Source organism: Manduca sexta, chromosome 9 (genome assembly GCF_014839805.1).
Source record: "Manduca sexta isolate Smith_Timp_Sample1 chromosome 9, JHU_Msex_v1.0, whole genome shotgun sequence".
In the NCBI taxonomy this organism is placed as follows: domain Eukaryota; kingdom Metazoa; phylum Arthropoda; class Insecta; order Lepidoptera; family Sphingidae; genus Manduca; species Manduca sexta.
The window spans coordinates 6964828-6986657 of NC_051123.1; the positions used below are offsets into that span (position 1 = coordinate 6964828).

The 21830-nt window shown below is 34.4% G+C and overlaps 2 protein-coding genes across 2 annotated transcripts in view; one reads left to right on the top strand and one right to left on the bottom strand.

Annotated features, from left to right (window-relative positions):
- LOC115441325 (tetratricopeptide repeat protein 28) overlaps positions 1-7963 on the bottom strand; it is an 84231-nt gene extending 76268 nt beyond the window's left edge. Inside the window, exon 1 of the mRNA XM_030166072.1 lies at positions 7692-7963. The gene's annotated coding sequence lies outside the window, so the exon portion shown is untranslated. The remainder of the gene's footprint in view (positions 1-7691) is intronic.
- Positions 7964-12812: 4849 nt separating this feature from the next.
- Positions 12813-19356, top strand: LOC115441362 (trichoplein keratin filament-binding protein). The gene is given in 10 exon segments (XM_030166126.2): positions 12813-13055; positions 13486-13704; positions 14589-14699; positions 14989-15171; positions 15548-15692; positions 15996-16283; positions 16706-16852; positions 16854-16868; positions 17359-17550; positions 17852-19356. Coding segments are annotated over 9 exon segments (1488 nt in total). The 5' UTR covers positions 12813-13055; positions 13486-13489; the 3' UTR covers positions 18044-19356.
- Positions 19357-21830: the final 2474 nt, after the last annotated feature.

Below are 21830 nucleotides of genomic sequence, written 5' to 3' on the forward strand. Positions count from 1 at the left end.
GTATAGCGTGATGATATATAACCTATAGCAAGCACTTCACGAATAAAGAGCTAACCAACACAAAAATATTTTTTCAGTTCGAACCGGCAGTTCCTGAGATTAGCTATTACTGCTCCGCTCCTATTGGGTATAGCGTGATGATATATAACCTATAGCACTTCACGAATAAAGAGCTATCCAACACAAAAATATTTTTTCAGTTCGAACCGGTAGTTCCTGAAATTATCCTTTACTGCTCCGCTCCTATTGGGTATAGCGTGATGACATATAACCTATAGCACGCCACGAACAAAGGGCTATCCAACACAAAAATATTTTTTCAGTTCGAACCGGTAGTTCCTGAGATTAGCCATTTCTGCTCCGCTCCTATTGGGTGTAGTGTGATGATATATAGCCTATAGCACTCCACAAACAAAGGGCTATCCAACACAAAAAGAATTTTTCAGTTTGAACCAGTAGTTCCTGAGATTAGAGCGTTCAAACAAACAAACAAACAAACTCTTCAGCTTTATATAATAGTATAGAGTATAGATGTCGCAGTAGTCAAAGTTGCGTTAATGATGAGATGTGTATTCGTCTGCCAAGTTTGAATTTCCCGCCCTCTAAATTCGCCGCCCGGGGCACGGGCCCTGGCTTGCCCCCCTCTAGATCCAGGGCTGACTGAGAGTGTTATAAACGTAAGAGTAGACAAATATAATGAGAAAGCTTCGAACTGCTATGCTATCGGGAGCTACACGTGTTATTGTGGGTCAACCATAAAAGATAGACATATGCTGTCGTGGGATATTTTTTATATAATTTTAAGGCGAACATTTCCGTCATACATGATTTCTGTGTAGCTTTAACCATTAAGGTTGCACACGCGGCGGAAGCTTAAAAAATTGAGTAACTTCTCCCGTTTTCCCAACATTTCCCTTCACTGCTCTGCCCCTATTAATTGTAGCGTGATGAAAAGTATACTATAACCAGCACAGGAGTATGACAAATAATTGTACCAAGTTTCGTTAAAATTCGTCGAGTAGTTTTTGTTTCTATATCGGTTATACAGACAGACAAAAATTTTACTAATTGCATTTTTGGCATCAGTATCGATCCCTAATCACCCCCTGATAGTTATTTTGGAAATATATTTCATGTACAGAATTGACCTCTCTACAGATTTATTATAAGTATAGATGAAACGAGACGTTTAGGTTATTCGGTTACAGACAAATCTTTTGAACATATTGTAATTTCTATGACCTATACTTTACTTTTGAAGATCTCTTAAATACCAGAATTTCTGGCGGGATTTAGCTGATGTTACTAATATGACACAAAACATATTCCATAACATTCAAATTACATCATAAAATTTCTCGAAAACGATTAACTTCCATACAAATATTGATTCGTTTTTGTTTCGTAGAATTCTTTGCTGCACGTCGGTCTGTTTGACCACAATATCTTGCGCTCGCGAGCAAATAGTATTACAAAGGCTAAGCCACGAACAAAATTACCTATATAATATGAGAACAGTTTGTATATTATTTTATTACTCTTTGTGGAAACTAAAACCTATATTCGGATTTTATGAAGCATTATATTTACAGCTTTGAACTCTAAATAACTAATTTCAATTTATCCTCATTATTTTTATTAAATAAGGTTCATAATTGACTGCTCTTTATTCTAATATTAATTAAATCATCAAACAGATAATTTACAATGATACTGTCCATGGCCGCCATTTTTGACAAACCACCATTAAATTTCAAATTACGACACGAAGCGAACAAAAAGCAATGCCTTCAAGCGGTTCTTCCAAACAGTAGCCAGATGGCCAAAAAATCCAAATCCTAACATTGTCTCGCCCGTATCATTACGGACACGTGAAATGGCGTGAGTAGAGCAATCATACGTAATTTGTGCACATCATTTTGAATACAACTTCTTAAACCTTATTGCATTCACATAAGGTTTGTTTCAGACATTATAAAATTGTAAGACGTCACTGGGAAGTCATGTTTCTTGTAAATAATAGGATGTGGATAGAAAATAGGTACTTACGATGTGTTTTTCTGTCAAATTCTTTAACGTTATTATAATATGGAGTTAGATAATGTCGAGTTCGTGTTTAGTTCTCAGTTAGTTTGAAAGACAGCGCGTTGTTTACATTAACATGGGATGCGATGTGATTGGCAGGGGATTAAGATTTTTTCATTTATTTGCGTAGTTAGTGTTCTCATGGATACGAGGAACAAGTTTCAATGTTCATAATGTTGCCAAGATTGGTTGGCTTTCTATGATATTTCACTCGATATTATATAATAACTTTACTTTATATTGATTAGAATTTAGAAAGACCAAATTTACTCTTAATGAAAGATTACTTGTCGTTCAAAAATCGATCCGTTTTGATCCCGTCACATAGAGTTTTTAAGGTTCTTGAGCTACTAATTTTAAGGCAGCGTACGACAGTCTGTTCTACGGGGGTAATAAGCTATCGAAATTCGCCCGAAATATAATAACTTTGTAATACTTAGATCTTCAAAATAAGCAACTAAACATACATAAATTATTGTCTTTATTATAAACAAGATTTTGCTTGCGGCTCTACCCGTGTTCAAAAAAGTTTTCCGACATAAAAGTAGCTTATAGCACTCGGGAGTAATGTAGCTTCATATTAGTGAAAAAAATAATTAAAATCGGTTTAGTAGTTCTTGAGATTAGCCCCTGCAAACAAACAAACATTTCCTCTTTATAATATTAGTGTAGATGTGTGCAAAACATGCCGATTTTAGCCAACCTATTTCACTTATCAGTCCTCAAAACAAATCCATGTCTCTTTCGGAGACCCACTACATTTGACCAAGTTTTTATAAATCTTCCTGTTCCATGATAAATCAGTTAAGAGCACGCACAATCACCGCGTCAGTAACTCTTGCTTGATTCCTCTCGTATCAATGATAGGTTTGTGAGGGGTCGCGTGCGCGGCTCGCCGCCCCGGGGTGCGCTGCGTTTGGCGGCCACTACGGGATCAGGGTTGCCACGTTGAAGATATTTGGTGAGGTTGTTTATTTTGTGTAGCAGTATTCTTTACACAATATAGTGAGTGTAAAATTTGAGGCCGAATAGGTGTGTAATAAGCAAATATTGTTTATTTTAATTAAGTCTATGGCCAGATCTATTGTGCTTGTAAATAAGCTTATAAAATCTGGGGAATGATATCTTTCTATAGCGTTTACAGTTGTAAGTTTCGAGCCAAAGATGTTTCCTATCGGTAATCTCTTTTTTCAATGAAATCCAGTAACGCTGGCATGTATGTTTACGGTGGAGATGATTTAAAATTTATTTACCTACTAGTTGGTTGTTTATCACAAAAACACATGCCCTGTATTTTGGAAGTTGCAGATGCAAAACTAGTGTAACCAATTACTACCATGTGTATTCCGTCCCACGACGCGATATTGGGAAAAAATTCCAGACTCCGGGCTGATACTGAGTAAAAAGACCCAATATCACTTTGCTTGACCCAGGGATCAAACCCGAGACCTCAGCACTGCAGTCGTACTCTAATACAAATACGTGTTTTCTAGTATGTTTATCATAGTTTAAATAAACAATAGCCTGTGTTGTTGCTCTGTATTGGCAAACGTGACAACCCTATATACACAAAAAATATCACAACAGGTAGCCAACAGATGATCAACTTCCAGTTAATGCCGTAAATAAAGCTTTGTTCGTTGTTTAACATATTTATGTACGGTAGCCTTTTTCAACGTGTTTCGTCGTATTTTTGTATCCATATTTGAATGTGAACCATGTTATGAGGGTAATAAAATGTGGTTTTGATTATTTTCTTGTAGGTTTTTGAATAGGAAGGAAGTGAGTGACGATGGATTTTTCGCGAAGTTCGTATTTTATGAATTTTATAATAGATATAATGATTTGCTACGTTTACGCGAATGTTAGGCCGTAAGAAAACTAGTTCTTTGATTTTATTGCGGTTTTTAATATTTTAATTTTCTCCCGACGTTTCGAAGACTTTGCAGCTTTCGTGGTTACGGGGCGGGTGTATAGTGTTATGTACATGAACCGTAAAATTTTCTCATATTTAAAATAAGTTTAACTATCAAATATACTAATACCTAAAATATAAATAAGGTATTATTTGGCAACTTGTTTTAGCCAACATTTACCTTCCCGTTTCATTTTACCATAAACAGATTATATAAATTCGTAGCACGAAAAATAAGAGATATCCGGTGTAATTACTTTGCCGAGCCGCAAAAAAAATAATGTTATATCTCATTGCGACTTCCTAGACAGTAGTGTCGGACCTGTCGCTAGTCAGGGAAATACGCTTATCGCGATTACGCTGCGTACGCGCTTATAGAATAATAATCCATTCCATATCTGTGCAGAATATTTTTGCCTTCGGCTCTAAACCCGAGGAAACGGACGTTTGCTAAGTAGATTTGATTCTGCGAAAATAATTTTATGCTTTTAAATAGCTACTTATAAGCTTCTTTGCTAATCTTTTGCTTTTATGCCTGTAGCTTGTTATTACGCGTGTCTTCACTTAAATAACTAGTAAAGTATAGTTGAGATTATCTAGTGTATTTCTTTACGTATACTCAGGGCGCCCTTTTCCGTCTACGCGGGAGAATCCGTCTTTTGGAATTACTGGCGCTCTAATTAAAAGACAAATTTGAAAGCTATATAGGTAAATAGAGGATTTTTTGACTCTTCTATCTACAAAGCTCTCAAAGCTGTCCTTCGAGTAGAGCGCCCATAATTTTGAGTATGACGTATATATCCCGGTAGACGGAATAGGGCCCTCTAACTATATATTAGGTATTACTTATTATTATATATTTTGTCCCTTAAAAACGTCTTTATATATTGTCGATGGAGTTTCTTAATTTGATTTCTGCAAGATACCGTGATATGAAAATTACCTGATCTGATATTTATCTGAGATGATTTTTCTCAACCCTTTGTCAGTTTTATTATTTCTTTGAAATATCATCCAAAGTTATTATTGATTTATGCGTAATATTAGTACAAATACAGCTTCATAGTAAACCATCACGTTGAGAAGTCGTGATGCCATGATTATAATAAGTGTATGTACATAATATTCAAATGCAAGCTCGCAGTATCACAAATGTTTATGTATTGTAAATATTTATACTACGCAATGCAATATCTTCAAATATTATCGTAAGTTCTATTTGTACCAGTCTTTGAAATATTGGTAATTTAACTATGTCGAAAATGATAATACATGCAGGGAATGTGACCCCACTGCACCTGACGGTAAGTGGAGTGAGATTCAATTGAATTTTGACTGACGAGAGATAATTATTTACTTCCCGTTAGTCGACACAATTATGCCGGCCTGTTCGAACCGGATATGCACAGGCAGATCTAGATACGCGAGACACTTATGTGGGCCATTATGGCGGGTATAACACCTTGTGTACGGTGGCCGTTATTCGGGCGGATTTAAAATATATCCAACAGCCAGTTACCAGTTGTTATTTAACTATTAAATTTAAAAATAAAAAACACTTAAATTTACTCTTATATTTTACATTTTTATTCTCAAATTTGAAAGCCGAAAAGCAACTCAAGAGACTCAAAGTAATCGTATTATGGTAATTCCAATGCTTTACAATAGAAATCTACTTAAACTCTCCCAATTGCTTTTTAGCTACGGTCAGATACCATTTCTCTTCGTTTCGAAACATCGAATAGCCAGTAAGTTATTATATCTAAAAGTTAGCGAGTGCATGATTAATGACGAAAGAAATTCTGGCACGATGACTCATTATGAACGGAGATTAAATGTTTTATTGACAACGTTCGTTTCACACGTTGTGTACGGGTTGAATTTAAATCGGCTTACGAACAATTATTTGATATTTGTCCGGTATGGACTTACTTCTATTTACTTATATAGTTACCAGTGGCGAATGGATCCTATAACCCGATTCCCGCCTGCTTTTCTTAATATAAAATTTATTTAGAATCTAGTTATCATCAGAACGATTTGCAGACCGCAGTTATGCATATATGTTAATATATAGGATCGGAAATTTTCGCTATTCGCTACGGCTAGTTACTATATATAATCTCAAAAAAAGAGGTATAGACGCCTAATATTGTAGAGAAAGGGTTAGAATATTGCAGTTCTTATTAGGTATGAATTTGAATTCACTGGTTTAATGGCGGTATACTTAAGTCAAAGTCTAAACTGATATTGCTTATGTTTGATTGTCAAATTTGATAAATAAGAGTCTAAGTTTTTCACTTGGAAAATTTCTACAGAATTGCGTACTTAGTTAACTTTTGTCAGATGTGACGATATGTTCTTTCATCGTAACATTATAGCTGGGAAATGAGAAGTGTGTGCAATTGTTACATTATTTGTCTCTTTGAGAATTTAACGTAAGAATAAAAAGAGCTTTGCGTTTAAATGAGGCTGAGTTTTCAGCAAGACCATAATATTGCAAACGGTTTTGATGTATCATATTTTTTTAATATTAAATATTTCTTACCAGCTTTAAAGATTAATGTTCTCCTCCTACTCGCCTGTACATAGGGTAATATCTCTTTGTAATCAAACACAACAATTTATATTCGTGAGATAATTTAATAATAATTACATGTTATAAAAAACCTTGAGACGATCAGGTATACAGGTAGGATTTGTTTGATCTTCGCCATAATTGTCTGACGGGTTAATTACAAGAAAAAAAATGTTGAGGAAAAAATGTAATCACTACTATTATATGCCACTAAAAGATGAAAAGGTTCGTAACGAGTGGATGTAATGATCTTGTTTAAAAACTTGATTTTTTCTATAGCATGTAATAAGATATGTTTTTATCTACAAACGTAGTCTGGTATGTATGATATAGATTTACTGTTTGAGTATAATATCAATCTGATATTAAGAGAGATTTTGTTTCTCTAATCTTCGAGTTCCCTCTTAGTGATAATGAAGATTTTAATGATTTTTTTTTCTTAGGATATCACGTATTTTATCGTCGATTTCGCTATAAGGAATGTAAGAATATTTGCACCCAAAAACAGTTTCACCTGACTTAAAAAATATATGGAATATAAGTAATATACTAATAGATATGCATTTACTGTTAAACATAATGTATTTCATGTCGAACGATCAAATTTACGACTGCTCAATCTATAGACACTGTCAATTTATCACGCGCGCGTTTATGTCTTTTGCTCTACACTTATCAACACGCGCACGCGCAGGAATCCAACGACTTATTCTATTTAAATGTTATACAAAAGGTTTAATTTACACATAACACTTTATTAACATAACAAAAATGTCACAGACGCTATAGTAATGTTAGACCACAGAACGGTTTAATGCACTTTGGATAGCGCGTTCTGGTGGAGACTTAACCCATCAAAACAACTTTCTAGTCCGCTGACTCTAGTTAGTGTAACCGCAGTTATCTATCCAACCGTTTCCTCGGTAATAGACATCACGTACATGCATCCGAGAATACAGCCATTTAAAGATAATGGAATTTATAAATGTTGGGGGAAAGAAAGCATTTTCCTTGATAACGCACATACATGTAGAAATCTCACATTCGTCTATAGGATTAAAGCTCACGAAAGCATTTTTTCATGTTAAAGCCCCGGAGATGGGTGTAACTTACCATCGTGGGCATTGATTTAGACCAATTATAAACCCATTTCTTGGTGCTGAACACAGTTATTACACACAGACGTACAAACAAAAAAACCTTCGTTTGACCACTTTAAGTACACTGGTTGTTTGGAGTTTTGTCACTTGGAGGAATGTTTACACTTGCGATCACGTTTGCACAATGTTATTTGTAGTTGAGAGGAGTTGTTTGGGCACGGCATGAAGTTTCTGTCGGGGGTACAACGCTCGCGGTGGTATTGGCATGCGCGAGCGCAGCCTCCAATCGACTGACATGACGGCCGGCGTGCGGTGCTGCCAGGTTATAGTTATGTTTTATTCTATGATGCTACTAGATGTGTTTCCGCGTTACTTTTTGGTAATTTTTTTCATAATCGACATAATAACTTAAATTTTTATTCTTTGGGCCCAGTAATGATTAAAAAACTTAGTATATGATACTTTGCCTAATGATGTAAACAAATATATGACATAAGATCCCGAATCCTAAAACTAATATATTTAGTTCTTTTATATTTTATAATATGATAAAAGCAGAAAATAAGGTTATTTTAAATCATAAACACTACATAGTAAATCATTATAAATAGTCAAAAAAGAGGTATAAATGAAAACATACATTGTTTGTAAATAGATTACCAACATTATTTAAAAAATAACTAAACAGTAGAAAATATTTTCATCTGGTAACACGATACGTAACCGCCATTGTAGTTAGAAAGAGACCGCGTACATCGTCCATCTTGCTCAGCGGGCCGGAATGTGACCCGCTATCACCTTGAAGGCCGTAAGCCCGCGGTGTCGGAAGCTACGATGAAAATAAGAGCTTTTAGCCGGTCGCAGCTTACACCTAGTGTTGGGTTACCTTGCATTACGTATAGGTTGAACTTGAATATTACGTTTTCCGCCAACGCTGGACATTGCAATCTCGAATTCTTATGATTGTGTGTTAAATATATAATATTAATATTGAAATACTACAAATTAATATTAAAAAAAAAATAAAAAATTGGTAAATGTTTTACATAAGAAGTGTTTTTTTTAAATTTTGTTAAGATGTTTTGGAAATAATTAAGTAATTGACGTTAATGTATATTTTTTTGGACGGTAAAAATAAAAAAGTTAATATTGAGCGCGTCAATAATTTTCTTAAATATTTCATTAGGATATTGAAAACACAATTATTAGCTTCAAGAAATATATACCGTGGATATTACAAGGTTGTTTTATTATTCCAGCCGTAAAACTAAGCTAAAAGATATCCGCAACATGCTTAAAAAAGTATTATGCGCCGACCCTACATGGGAATGTGCTGAGGCCAGGTGGAAGAAAATGTATGTATATATAAGTATAATAGAAATATTAAACAAATAAATATTAGTTCCACTTAGCTTTTTTTAGCTGTGAAACCGCTGAGATCTTAGAAACAATTCCTAGATGAGGCAAAAAAATTAGGTGACATTTCTGATTTAAAAAGTACAAATTAGTTACACGAACGCGTTAGGATAAAAGTTCAGCGAGTTATGGGTCTAATAAATATGTTAACAACTCGACGAATGCGCTTTTATTCCTATAGAGGTAAAGGCAGGAAATTATTCTACAGTATGTATATATATTAATAAAATTGTTATATATACTGCCTCGTTTTTGTTAAAGAAAGAACAATATTTATCTTAGGAGTATTATACAGACCACCTTCGCTAATCATTTTACTAGCTGTTTGTGGCTTTACCAGCGTTAAAAACTTTTTCCACTACTGAATTCCCTAAAACATCATACGACGCATTCGCTATCGATTTAAAAAAAAAACAGATTGAAAACCATTATTTTTCAAATTACCGGAATGTCGGTAGTCTATGTGTTACTTCAGCATGTTATAGTTTACTCATGTGTCAAATTTCATCCAAATCCGTTCAGTCGTTTCTATGTTTACTTCTAACAAACATCCAAACATCTTCGGAACCTTTCACATTATTAATATAAGTAAGATAGCATAAGATTTGTATCAAATCCAGTAAACTCCAAGCTATCCTTTCACCTCCGAAGTTTAATGTTGGGTCCGTTGAGACTAAAGAGTTCTAAGATTACATAGAGCGGGCATTGCGAAGACTGACTTACAAAAAATGTGCGCTTATGCGATGGTTACTCAATCTATTGTGAAATAGCAAAACAGCCATGTAAAATACTTCGTATTAGCATATTTTTCTGTAACGTTATTTTTGTATTAATATCTAAGAATGACGACTTATTACCAATTGGTAATAAACTTTTTGAGCATTGCTCCTGATGTCTGGAGCTGAGTCTGTCTATAACTAACTATTTATTCTGTTTAATGTGTGGTTGAGACCATAGTATTTTTGTTATAAATTTGCACGTATTTGACATCTAGCAAATTAAAACCTGACTTCGAAATAAAACTATTCTTCGGATTCCTTTGATTATATTATTATATTGATGTCTAATATTCGCGTAAACATAACGAATTCTCAAACTTGTTTATTTATTTTTGTTATTTTGTTGTATTACAGATTATAATTATTTATCATGCGGAATCGGATAGATATGACCACATATGTATATACCCTATAGTACATGGTATGGGGCCTATATTTTTTGCTTGGTCTATAGTCGGGTAAGAACATACATTATAATTGGGCATGATTTATTAATTGGATTTGCCGGTAATACTAAGCATATCAAAGGGTTTATGTTGTTTTTGTGACATGTTACTATAGCTCGTGTAGAGACCAGAGCCTGTGCCTAGTTGTTAGGTAGTTTTAGAAGTTATATATACGATGAATTTTTATATTTGGGTTTATATTAAATTTTTATTACGATCTAACGTTAATTACAAAAAGCTGAACTACTAGTGGTTACATCTAAAAATAAAATAGGTAAGCTTTCTGTCGTAGGCCTATTGAATGAAATTTTTACTATATATAATGTAAAATCTATAGCTTTAATATAATAGTTTAACAGTATTCCACCACATTAACACAGAGTAAGTGGCAGGAAAAAGATAGGTATCACGCTCTTAATGTCGCAACTCCTACAAAATAAATTATAGCAATCAAACACATTGCTTCAATTCTCGTATCAGGCGCATTTACATTGACCGATAAGTCACTCTGCGAGTCGCGAGCAGACGTCCTAAAGCAGAAATAAATAATTTCAACATTTATTACTTAAGCGCGAGTTGATGCATAGCTCTGATGATAAAACTCGACTTGACTCGTTCTGTAACTCACATAAGGCCGGTAAGTAAGTTACCACCATTTATTCGTCATAATTATGCAATGGGCGTTTTATCGACTTTTATCTGGACGGTTATAAGTGGTTAGCGGTTATGTACTTGTATTTAAATTAAGTTGATAACGCGGTAATCCTATAATGGGGGAAAACGACAGTAGTTAATGATCGTTGTGTTGCGACGCTTAAGGTTTAGTGGTATCTCTACATTTTCTTTAATTTGGCTGATACGTTTGTAATGGCATAATTTGTTGCCTATCGTTAGTTGACACGACATCACGTGATTTGTCTATTTAACAAGGTAATTTTTTTGTGAGCAACAGCCTAGTCAGATGAAGCGGTGTTATTCAGATTATTCTGGTACAACCATCTCGTTCAATTTATAGAATATTGATAGGTTCCGTAACGTAGCAAGAATTTAGTAAAATTATGTCGCCAAACAAAATTTTATATATTTATTCCATGGTGCGAACTTCAAGAGAGCATTAATTTTTGTTCATTAATTTAATAGTATATGGCAAGGGATTATACGAAAAACAAATAATGAAACAAATAACCTTCGTGGAGTATCGGTAACCAAGTTTGCTCTGCAATGAGAGGATGCCTTTAATAAGATTGCAGATTGCAACAAAGTATTCATAGATTAAATCCCTTTTATTTTTAGTTCTTACCGAAAGTGTAACCAGAGTTATGTGTGACACTTTATAGCAATATTAAATAATGAAAATTCCGCTACCTATGAGTTTCGTTTTATTTAGGTAAAGACACCAATTGAGTTTGTTTTTAATTATTTATTCATAAATAAATTATTGTCAGAAACTACATTTATCATTAATATTAATTAAAACTTGAAAATTTCGGCACTGAAGTAGCATAGAAATAGGTAAATAAATATGGCAATTATTTCCTAATGAAACGCGAAAGTATGCAAATTGCATCTAACATAATAAATATTAATTCCTTCCTAACCGAATTTCGGCCACGGCGGCCTATCTTGACGGAGATCAGTTAAGTACTCAGAAATATAGTATAGTGCACGAGTGTGTGCGCAATACACAGGTGCATTCTCTTTTCCTTCACTTTCATTGTCCAGTGAGACGGTAATGCGCTATGACCGGAAAGAGATCAGGCGCAGGACCAACGGCTTTACGTGCTTTCCGAGGCACGGGGGTATCACATCGCCAACTTCCTGACTCCGAGCCCTGCCTGATAATTTTTTAAGATGAAAAAACCCTGGCGCATTTATTTTGGCTTGACCCAGAATTCAAACGCAGGACCTCAGCACGGCAGTCGCACCCCTACCGTGTACAATTACAACTACGTTACCGAGGCAGTTGATAGTACATATTATTCTTAATATAAAACAGGATCTATTTCAAAGTTCCTGCTTTACTTTCTAAAGGCCGGGCATATGCTTCCCTCACATTTTTCAATCAGAAATGTTACAAATTTGCAGCACAACATAACAAAAACTTGGCTAGTTAACTGTGAAAAAACTAAATTTACGAGATAGATCAAAATTATTTAAAGTAAATTTAAACGATCAAAAAGAATATATCCCTTACAAAACGAGTACACACTATTTGAAAATAAATAAAATATGGAAGGCAAATGATACCGGGACAAGGAAAATAAAATGAAAAAACTGAGTGAAACGGAATGAATATTTTTCATTCCGACCAATCACAGGAATTTAGAATCAATAACCTTTGAAAAATTCAGCATATGAGGTAATGCTTAATTATATAAGATTCTGTGTTAAATTTAGATTTTGAATTTCTTTGCGTGAATAATTCATCATTTAGTTACGGATGTATATTCCCGGCCTAAGCAGGCCATAATGTCAATTTGACATTTCACAGGACTGTTATGTTTTATCTGTGGTTTCTATGAGTGTCGAGTAACGATGTTTATCCATTTAAAAATCGCATGATCACAGGCAATGAGAGTTACCTTTATTACAAGGAAGTAAATTGAATAATATGTCTGACCTCATATGATCCAATTACGTGTTTATATCGCCCACACGACCGCAATAACGTTCGTGTATTAATGAACTGAGTCATTGTATCGGAGGAGGTTGAACTGTGGGCAGTGAACCAAGGAGGTTCGTATCGATTTTACAATGATTCATTTTTTGCTGTGGGTCCAAAGAAAGGTTTAAGGTGGATTGTGTTGTGTTTGGTTTATGTTCAGGGCGTGAAATTTTGCCAGGTATCATTTAAGTATGTTTGTAGATACGTATTATATTTATGGAATAGTTATCAAATTGGGTACACAAAATTATGTATTTAACTACAGTTTCTGTTTTGATCAGCTCTTTATATTTTTACAATACATTCTATTTAAAGAATGTGTGTCTAATAATGCATTTTTTGTCGAAATGTTTTGCTCTCTGTAGTATTTAATTTTATTAGTTTAGACCATATTTAAGCTGTAACTCACATTAAGTACCAATTTGAATAAAATATCTACCTATACCACTTAAGCGGTACAATGTATGAATAGAAAAAATAAAGATTTTTTTATTGTTGCAGTAATATGTTGCATTCCAAACCACAATGGCAGCTGCAGGCGTTGGCAGCTCAGCGCAGGGACAACGAGCTGCGGCGAGCAGAAGAGTTACAAAGAGTGGCACATTACTTTGAGGCCAACACCAACAAATCCAGGCATCATGAGCAGTGGACCACGGAGGGTTATTATGAAAAGGCCAACAAGGAAGCGGACCTGCTTAGGGATAAGAAGATTAGAGCTGTGTAAGATATTTTTTTACTTATTCAAGTTATTTTTTTTAATATAGAACTAGCATATGCTCATGGTATTATGAATAACTTTTTGAGAAAAAAAACATCTCATCACAAACTATCTATACCTAATTTAATAGAATTTCATGCAACAGTCTATGGTGGGGGACTTTGTCTTATAATATGTAAAGACAAGTTTATTATTGATAATAAAGTTATGTGAAAAACATCTTGAAAACTGTAAAGTAACAATACAAAATAGGTTTAAAAATCTTTATATGTCAAGCTTAAATTTTGATAATATTTCAGTATATTTCTTTAATTATTACTGTAGATATTGCTTTTATAAAATTATGTTATTAATTTAGTTCCGTATATAGGGTATAAATAAGGTAGAACTCAGCTTGAGTACATAATGTTCTTTTTTATATTTGCTCTCCAGTCTACACCTATAAAAACAGTTAATTCCTATTTAGGCCAGCCAAGGTTTTGATTGGTGCCTTGAGTGGCAATCTATTAACTGCACCCACATTCAACCTCATTCCATTATTACAGCATAAAACTTTATTAGATAGGTCAAGAACAATAAAGTTTGAATCAATAGGTGTTCATTTTGCAGTTTGTTATGTTATTGTTATTGAGTATATCAATAAAATTATATTTTTAATTTTTATTACATTGAATTTAAATTAGGTAGATTATACATTTAATATGTAACATTATTACTAACATAAATTGGCAATGTATTGCCATATAAAGTTATTATTTTTCAAAAATGATATTTTTCATTCATTTATGTGTGTACATTTTGTAAAAATAATAATTAAATATTATATTCCCAAATTGCCATTACATTTTTATTTTTAAAAGTATATTTTTATATTGTTATTTCACAGGCAGTTAGAAGAAAGGCGCAAGAAGCTTGAGCTGATGCTGTTTCAGGAGAATATGCAATATCAACAAGAACTGAAGAATCTTGCAGCACAACCCAAATTATTTAAAAATGGGTAAAATTTCTGTTCTTAGATTATAAATTTTTATCGCGATAATATAAATAATATTGATAAAAAGAAAACAAAATAAAATCGGTTACCGTTAGAACATATTAGTTTATCCAACCAACTTTTGTGAATTCCATACAGGAAATTCAATTCTGTAAATAGCATTATTCATATATGAAATTCCCACACAAAGTATTAGTCAACTTTGAAACTCATGACACCTCATGACTGGAAGAGGGTAAATCTCAGAAGATTAAATAATAACAGATTATTATGGAATAAATTCCTTTTTTAGTTCATACCTCAACAAAGTTCCGACATCAGTCCTCCAAGATATAAACCAAGGTATAATGGAAAAAGAGGAGCAACTACGCAAGCACGAGGCGGAATTGCGACTGCATCATGCGTGGCGCATGCGTCAGCCGGAGTTAAGGGCCACTAACTCTTACATCGCGAATGGAAAGCTGAAGTCTGCTTGGTTGGTGTTTAGCATATTATATTTATAAAACATGAATATTTGTCGTTTTTAAACTGCCGCAATGCAGCTAATATTTTTCTTTTAGCTTATGTGTTAATGAAGAGTGCATAGAAATGTGTCTAGTTTTAGTTTTGTTAAATATCTAAAAATTGAAGAAAATGTTTTCATAAGCGATGCAATTTTGCTTCATATTCTGGCAATTTCGATAACGATCTCAATCTTAATCTTCAGTCCGATCCTGAGAATGAACCAATTAAGGCAATTTATTAAAAAAAAACTATTGGCTTATTTTTGGGTGGGATCGAAAAAATCGTTTAGGATTGTTTATTGAAAGCTGCAGAGATATGTAAATCATATATTTTTCTTATGTTATCAGGATGGAGCAAATAGTGGAAAAAGAAATGCAGAAGAAGAAAGAAGAAGAAGAGACTCGTAAGACGCTGCAGGAACGAGATGAGATGTTACGCAAGCAGATACAGTTAGAGGAACAGAAATTGAGGGAGAAGGAGCAACAGATGAAGGTTATTAATGATTTGATGATATCCTACCGGTTTGAATTAAACAGATACTTGATTTGTTATTGTAAGCTGACACTGTTATCACGTAAAGGTTAGACAGAGGTAATATTTAACATCTTTAGTTTATTAAAGATAATATATTTCTTATTTGATGTATCTTTAAGCCAATCTAGGTACAGTAGTAGGTAGGCCTAAAATTAATGCCACTACTAGCAGAGTCCTTAAACCTAAAAAAAATATTTTCTGATGATGTAGACCAATTAGAGCAAAATATAAGGAAAATAAATGTTATTTCTATATGTACAGGAGCTCCGCAACAGTTTGGAAGGACAAATTGCCGAGTTAAGCGAGAAAGAGACAATAGTCAAGCAATTAAGGAAGCAAGAAGAAAAGGAAAGGCATTTACTAGATGAGTTGATGTTCATATCAAGCGAAAGAGAGAGGGAACACGCCAAGTTAGTGTTAGAGAGAGAGGCCATCATTGTGAATATGGGCCTTCATAAATACAAGTTGAAGAGACAAGTGATGGCTGTGATGAAGGAAATTGAGTTGGATTTGGAAATGCTTGAAAAGTTGCAGCAAACTGTGCTAAAGGTAGGATGGTTTGTACCGTTTTTGAAGTTGACGAACTTCAATAATTGGCACAAAATTGTTTATTTTTTTTTATTTATTTATTACTTATACATATAAAACACCATAACAGTTATAGCGATATTATTCAGACAAAGTAGAAATGAAATATTTAATGCAATTCACTTGTTTACAATAAGTGTATAATATTAAATGCAGAAAGTTGGTTTATGATTTATATTATTCCATCTCAATTTAAATTGTTTGTTAGTTGTTATTTTCTTAAAAAATATTTTCTTTATTGTACAATAATTCATTAATATTAAGAAATATTATATTTTTGCTGAAACATCTAATTAACCTTCATACAGACTATCAAAATCTTTCATATTCACCTCTATAAACAACATAATACGTTAATTTGTTAACACAAGTATATTCTTAAGGAGCACGAAGCCGAGCAAGAGAAATGTGCGAATCACAAACGCGTGATAGACGCAGCGATCAAACAATTGCAGGAGCACCGCGAGAGGGAACAACAGAGGCAGAGGAATATCGACGCTATGTACGACGGAGAGGCTCGCCAGATCAATCGAGAAACAGGACAGGGTAAGGGAGAATTATTAGTAGTAATTTTTCAAGTCCTCTCGTGATAAAGTGACGGTACTCTTCCTTAATGATTTTTTAAATTCTCGCGAATAATAATATCAGCCCTGTATTTGTACACTGTCCCACTGTTGGGCAAGGGCCTTGTCTACTAATGGAGACATTTAGAGAGAGAATTTCTTAGGTATGCACTGTGCAGGTTACCTCAAGATGTTTTCGTTCAACAAAAGTCAGAGGTATATGTGCCCTTGGGTTTGGAACCTGCGGATATTCGTCTCGGCAGTCCGTTCCACACCCAACTAGGCTGTCTATTCATGCAAATGTTAGATATCAAAATATTAGTTACCGGATTACTGCGATTTTTAGATTTTTTTCTGTTTCAATAACTGCAACTTCCATGGTCATCGGGCAGATGAGGTGTAGGTTTTCTGAGAAATAATAATTACGTTAATTAACTTCATATTCATCATGTTTACGATACGAAAATTTGCAGTTATGGGCAAAAGAACGCGAAGCTCGCGCCGTCCTAATGAACGAAGTGATGACAACACTGCGCAAGCAAGTGGAGGAGAAAATAGAGGCGAATAGGCAACGGCAAAAGGCGAATGTTTTGGAACGGGAGAAGATTCTGGAACAAATGGACAGCTTCCACCAGGAAGTCAGGAGTAGAGAGCGTGAGACACAGGTTAGTGAATATTTATCAAATAATATGAAATATTAGTATGAATTCCGATGATGCCAAACGCACAATGATCTAATTTAAATACAAAATATGCAATGTTTTCTTTGTTTGGCACACATACACAACAGAGGATAGGCAAACACACTAATACTAATTGTACACACCACTTTCGATATACAAAGAATCAAAAACTATAATAACTATAGCCGGCACTTATTAAGTAATGAGTAGGTATATTATAGTTATGAGCAAAAAACGACTTCAATATATCAGTTCCAACTATAAAATCCACAATATATTCCAGCTGAAAAACTCATCGTACTCAACGGTGACGGCGCTGCAATCGCAACTGAACAGCTTGCGGTTACAGCAACAGCAGTTGGAAGAGACGTGCGCGAGGGAGAGCGAGCTGCGCGAGGAGGCGGCGCACGAGCGCAAGCTCAGGACCGAGATTGCGCGAGCGCAGAAGGAGGGCAATGTGCAGGCCTGGACATAAGGCTAGATTGTAGTACAGGGTGTGAGGTGTATCATACTGAAATAATGCATATAATATCAACAGTTCCTCAAGCGATGTGGGTGAGTCAATTTGTTACAAATTGCACGGCCAGGATTGTAAAACTTTTATAATAAAAAAAAAAGTTGGTATGTAGGAATCAAACAAATATTTTCACAGTTCACAATATAAGTACTTTGCCAGTCGCCATTTGACCCAGGAACGATATAAACATAATTTGCGCGATCCCTATATAGCTTTAGAATCTATTAAACTAGCGAACAAGTTTTGCTGAATTTATATCGATCTCAGGAGACGGCAAGGGTAGTCCATCATAATTTAAAACATTAATTTGAACACCTGTTGAAGTTCATAATTTACAATATAATATATGTTATTTCTATGTATGATATATCCCTCGGTAAGATCGGAGTATGATATTAAGAACCACTCAGTATAGTTTTGGTCGTTCTTGCCATAATGTGGTTGTATTTTAAAGGCACATATTGCGTTTGTGTATAACTCACTAGGGAATTTGTATTTTAAAAGAGGCAAAACTATATTTCTAGCATAAGGAAAAACTTATCTCCTTTTTCAAAAATCGAACCAAATGGCCTTTTTTCGAACTATTGTAAAAATGGACCAATCAGAATAAAGATTTTTGCCAAGCTCACAAATGAGTTATTTTGATTGGTTCATTCTCGGAATCAGATTGAAGATTGAGATTGGGATTGTTTTGAAAACGGTCATAAGTTATAATTTATTATATAATTTCTATATCTAAGGTAGCTAAAATATATAAATTGATTTATCAATTTACCCATGTAGCTAAATGAAAAATGAATTTCAGATTCAATAATTAATTTGTTACGCAATATATCATAAAAGACTGAGATGAATCTGTATAGTCATTATGAATAAGAAAATACAGCTTTATAGAAAAATATGAAGTTATTTTTGTAATACTTGTAGTAGAATTTTAAATAAAATATTTAGTTTATTATATTTTCTTACAAAATAAGAAAATAGCAAATGTATTTTGTGTTGTGCAGTTTTTTTTTATCAATTGTCTGCATATTGAAACCATAATATATGGTTACTATAAGTAAACATTAAATGAATTATAAATCGTAATTACCAGTATTGTAATACAATGATACTATATTTTTTATGTTTATATTAACATTCCAGTAAGATATAAAAGCGTGGTGCTTTAATAATTATAATGTTTTGTATAAGCAAAGTATGTGGTTGAAGAAGTTTGCACTAGTGTGGTTGTGGTTTGATGTGATAAATAAAATGGATATTATATTTTTTATTTTTTTTATTCTCGACCTCGCGGTTGTACCCGTGTGCCTTTTCCGCTGCAAGTCTCCAAATTGCTAATGGTTTGTAGCTACATCCATCAGCGTAATTTATTTGAAAAATAAAAAATCAGATTCGTGCAGATTTCTATCTAAAAATACGCAGTATTTCACTATCACGTACACCGCGAATTTTAGTAACGTTTGTGGTGCGTATTGCATATAAAAAAGACACCAATATAGGTTCTTAAAGTTAAATATAAGTTAGTAATAAGTTAAATATTCCATGTTATTATATTAATAAATAGTTAAACGTATTAGAAGATGTTTAGGTTGAAAATGTCCATGAGTCATCATCTATTTCTTCTAAAACTCTTACTTATTGAAATAGTTATTTTAGCGTCATCTGTCGTAATTTTATAAAATTATTTTGTCAAGGACCTAGCGGTTTCAATACACATACATACATACCATCACGCATTTTATCCCCGAAGGGGTATGAGGCGCAACTAGGGCACCCACACTTTTCGCCAAGTATGTTCCGTCCCATGATGTAATAGGGGGCGAGCCTATCGCCATATCGGGCACAAATTCCAGACTCCGGGCTGATACTGAGCAGAAAAACCCAAATATCACTTTGCCTGACCCGGGATTCGAACCCAGGACCTCAGAGCGCTATTGTACCGGACGTGCAATACAACTACGCCACCGAGGCAGTTTCAATGCTTGTCATTATTCTGAGGTTTCAATCGTACGTACTATGTACTCAGTTGTGGTGTCGTATTAGGATCCTAGATGGCGTTAGTTAGAGATTCTACTAACTAGTCTAATACATCACAGCCAGAGATGGCGTTTTATGTTTTACGAGTTCAATGGCGTGTTTTATCTGGACCAAGGAACTTCCGAAAGATCGGAATTCGGATAGATTTTTAATTTTTAAAATTATTGATTTATCTATTATATAAAAATGAATCGCTAAATGTGTTGGTAAGCGCATAACTCAAGAACGCCTGGACCAATTTGGCCAATTCTTTTTTTTTAATATTCGTCGAAGCTCTAGGATGGTTTTTACGGCGAGAAAATATCAAATAATTGCCGGAAAACCCCTAAAAACAGTCCTTTTCTTTATCCCATACAAACGTTTTCTAACTAATACGTAGAGTAAATTTGAGCTTTATTGCTATTGCATAAAGTTCACTGTTGTCTAAGCAATGTAGGTGTGTTCCTAACATCAAAGCAGTGTGCGTTGGAGCACAGAATATAATAATGTAACGTCGCGTTCTGAAACTCAATAAAAGTGATATCGCGAACCCGACTAAATTGAACAGTCACAAAATTATATCATTAGTTATTTGGTTGGCTACGCGATATTATTTCTTTTGTTTTACTTTAAAATGCATGTTTTCCCGTCATTACATCAGACAAACACAACCGTTACCAAAAGTCGTAATCTTCAATTCAATTTGTCAAATTAACAAGTCCCAGGGGCAATCAAGTGTTTGTGGTATTAATCTGGAAAACCCATGTTTCTCCCATGGTCAATTGTATGTTGCCTGTTTCCGTGTTGGAAAACCATCAGATTTATTTGTCTATGCGCCAGGGAATCAAACAAAAAATATTGTAGATCATAAAGCACTACAATGAAAATAAAACTGATTTTTGTTAATATTTATGATGATTACCAATAAAGCGATTACTTACTTTTAAATGCTTGTATCTGTTTTATTTAATAATTATTTTTTATTCACAACGCCCTATCACCAGGGTGAAGGTCCTGTTCAGGAGAATTTTTGCCCCGACAATAAAATAGATAGGAACCAGAGACCAATAAACTAGAATAGAAACAAAAAACTGTCATATTACAAATCTTTTTGACAGGACGAAGTCTGTCGGGTCCGCTAGTTATATATAAATTCATGTCTTTATATTGTATCTTTTCCTGCGGGAAATCACAGCATAAAGGCCGGTCCTTTTGGAAGGCTTGCGTGGGGACATGGATCCAACACGTAGAGGCCCCTTTAAGATACATTACTCTAGTTGGGGTTTATACACCTTGCGAGTACTCTCTCTGTCTGTACTTATGGGGGAAACACAGCCAAAGACAACGCTTGCAAGGTGCAGGGACTATTGCAGAAAAGATGGTAATTATATTGGGTCTATGGATGGGATCTAGCTGGACTGGTTGCTGGGCTATTGATTGAGACAACGGGACGCCTGCCAAGTAAAATGTCTCAATCCTATGTATTCAAGGCAGACGGTGACTTGCCCCCCCCCCTAGATGGGCATCCCATAAGTGGTGTAAGCCAAGGACGCAATACCGGTGTGGGTGACTTAAAGGTGTTGAGAGGTGTGCACCGATTTCACCATCGCGGATCGCTGTCGCGTCCCGGAGTGGGCTTCCTCGCTATTACGCAGATTGAGCACTTCCACCCTGGAGCTGAGGTTCTTAGCTCTTGCGACTTCCACCTATAGCCGGCTAGTTAACG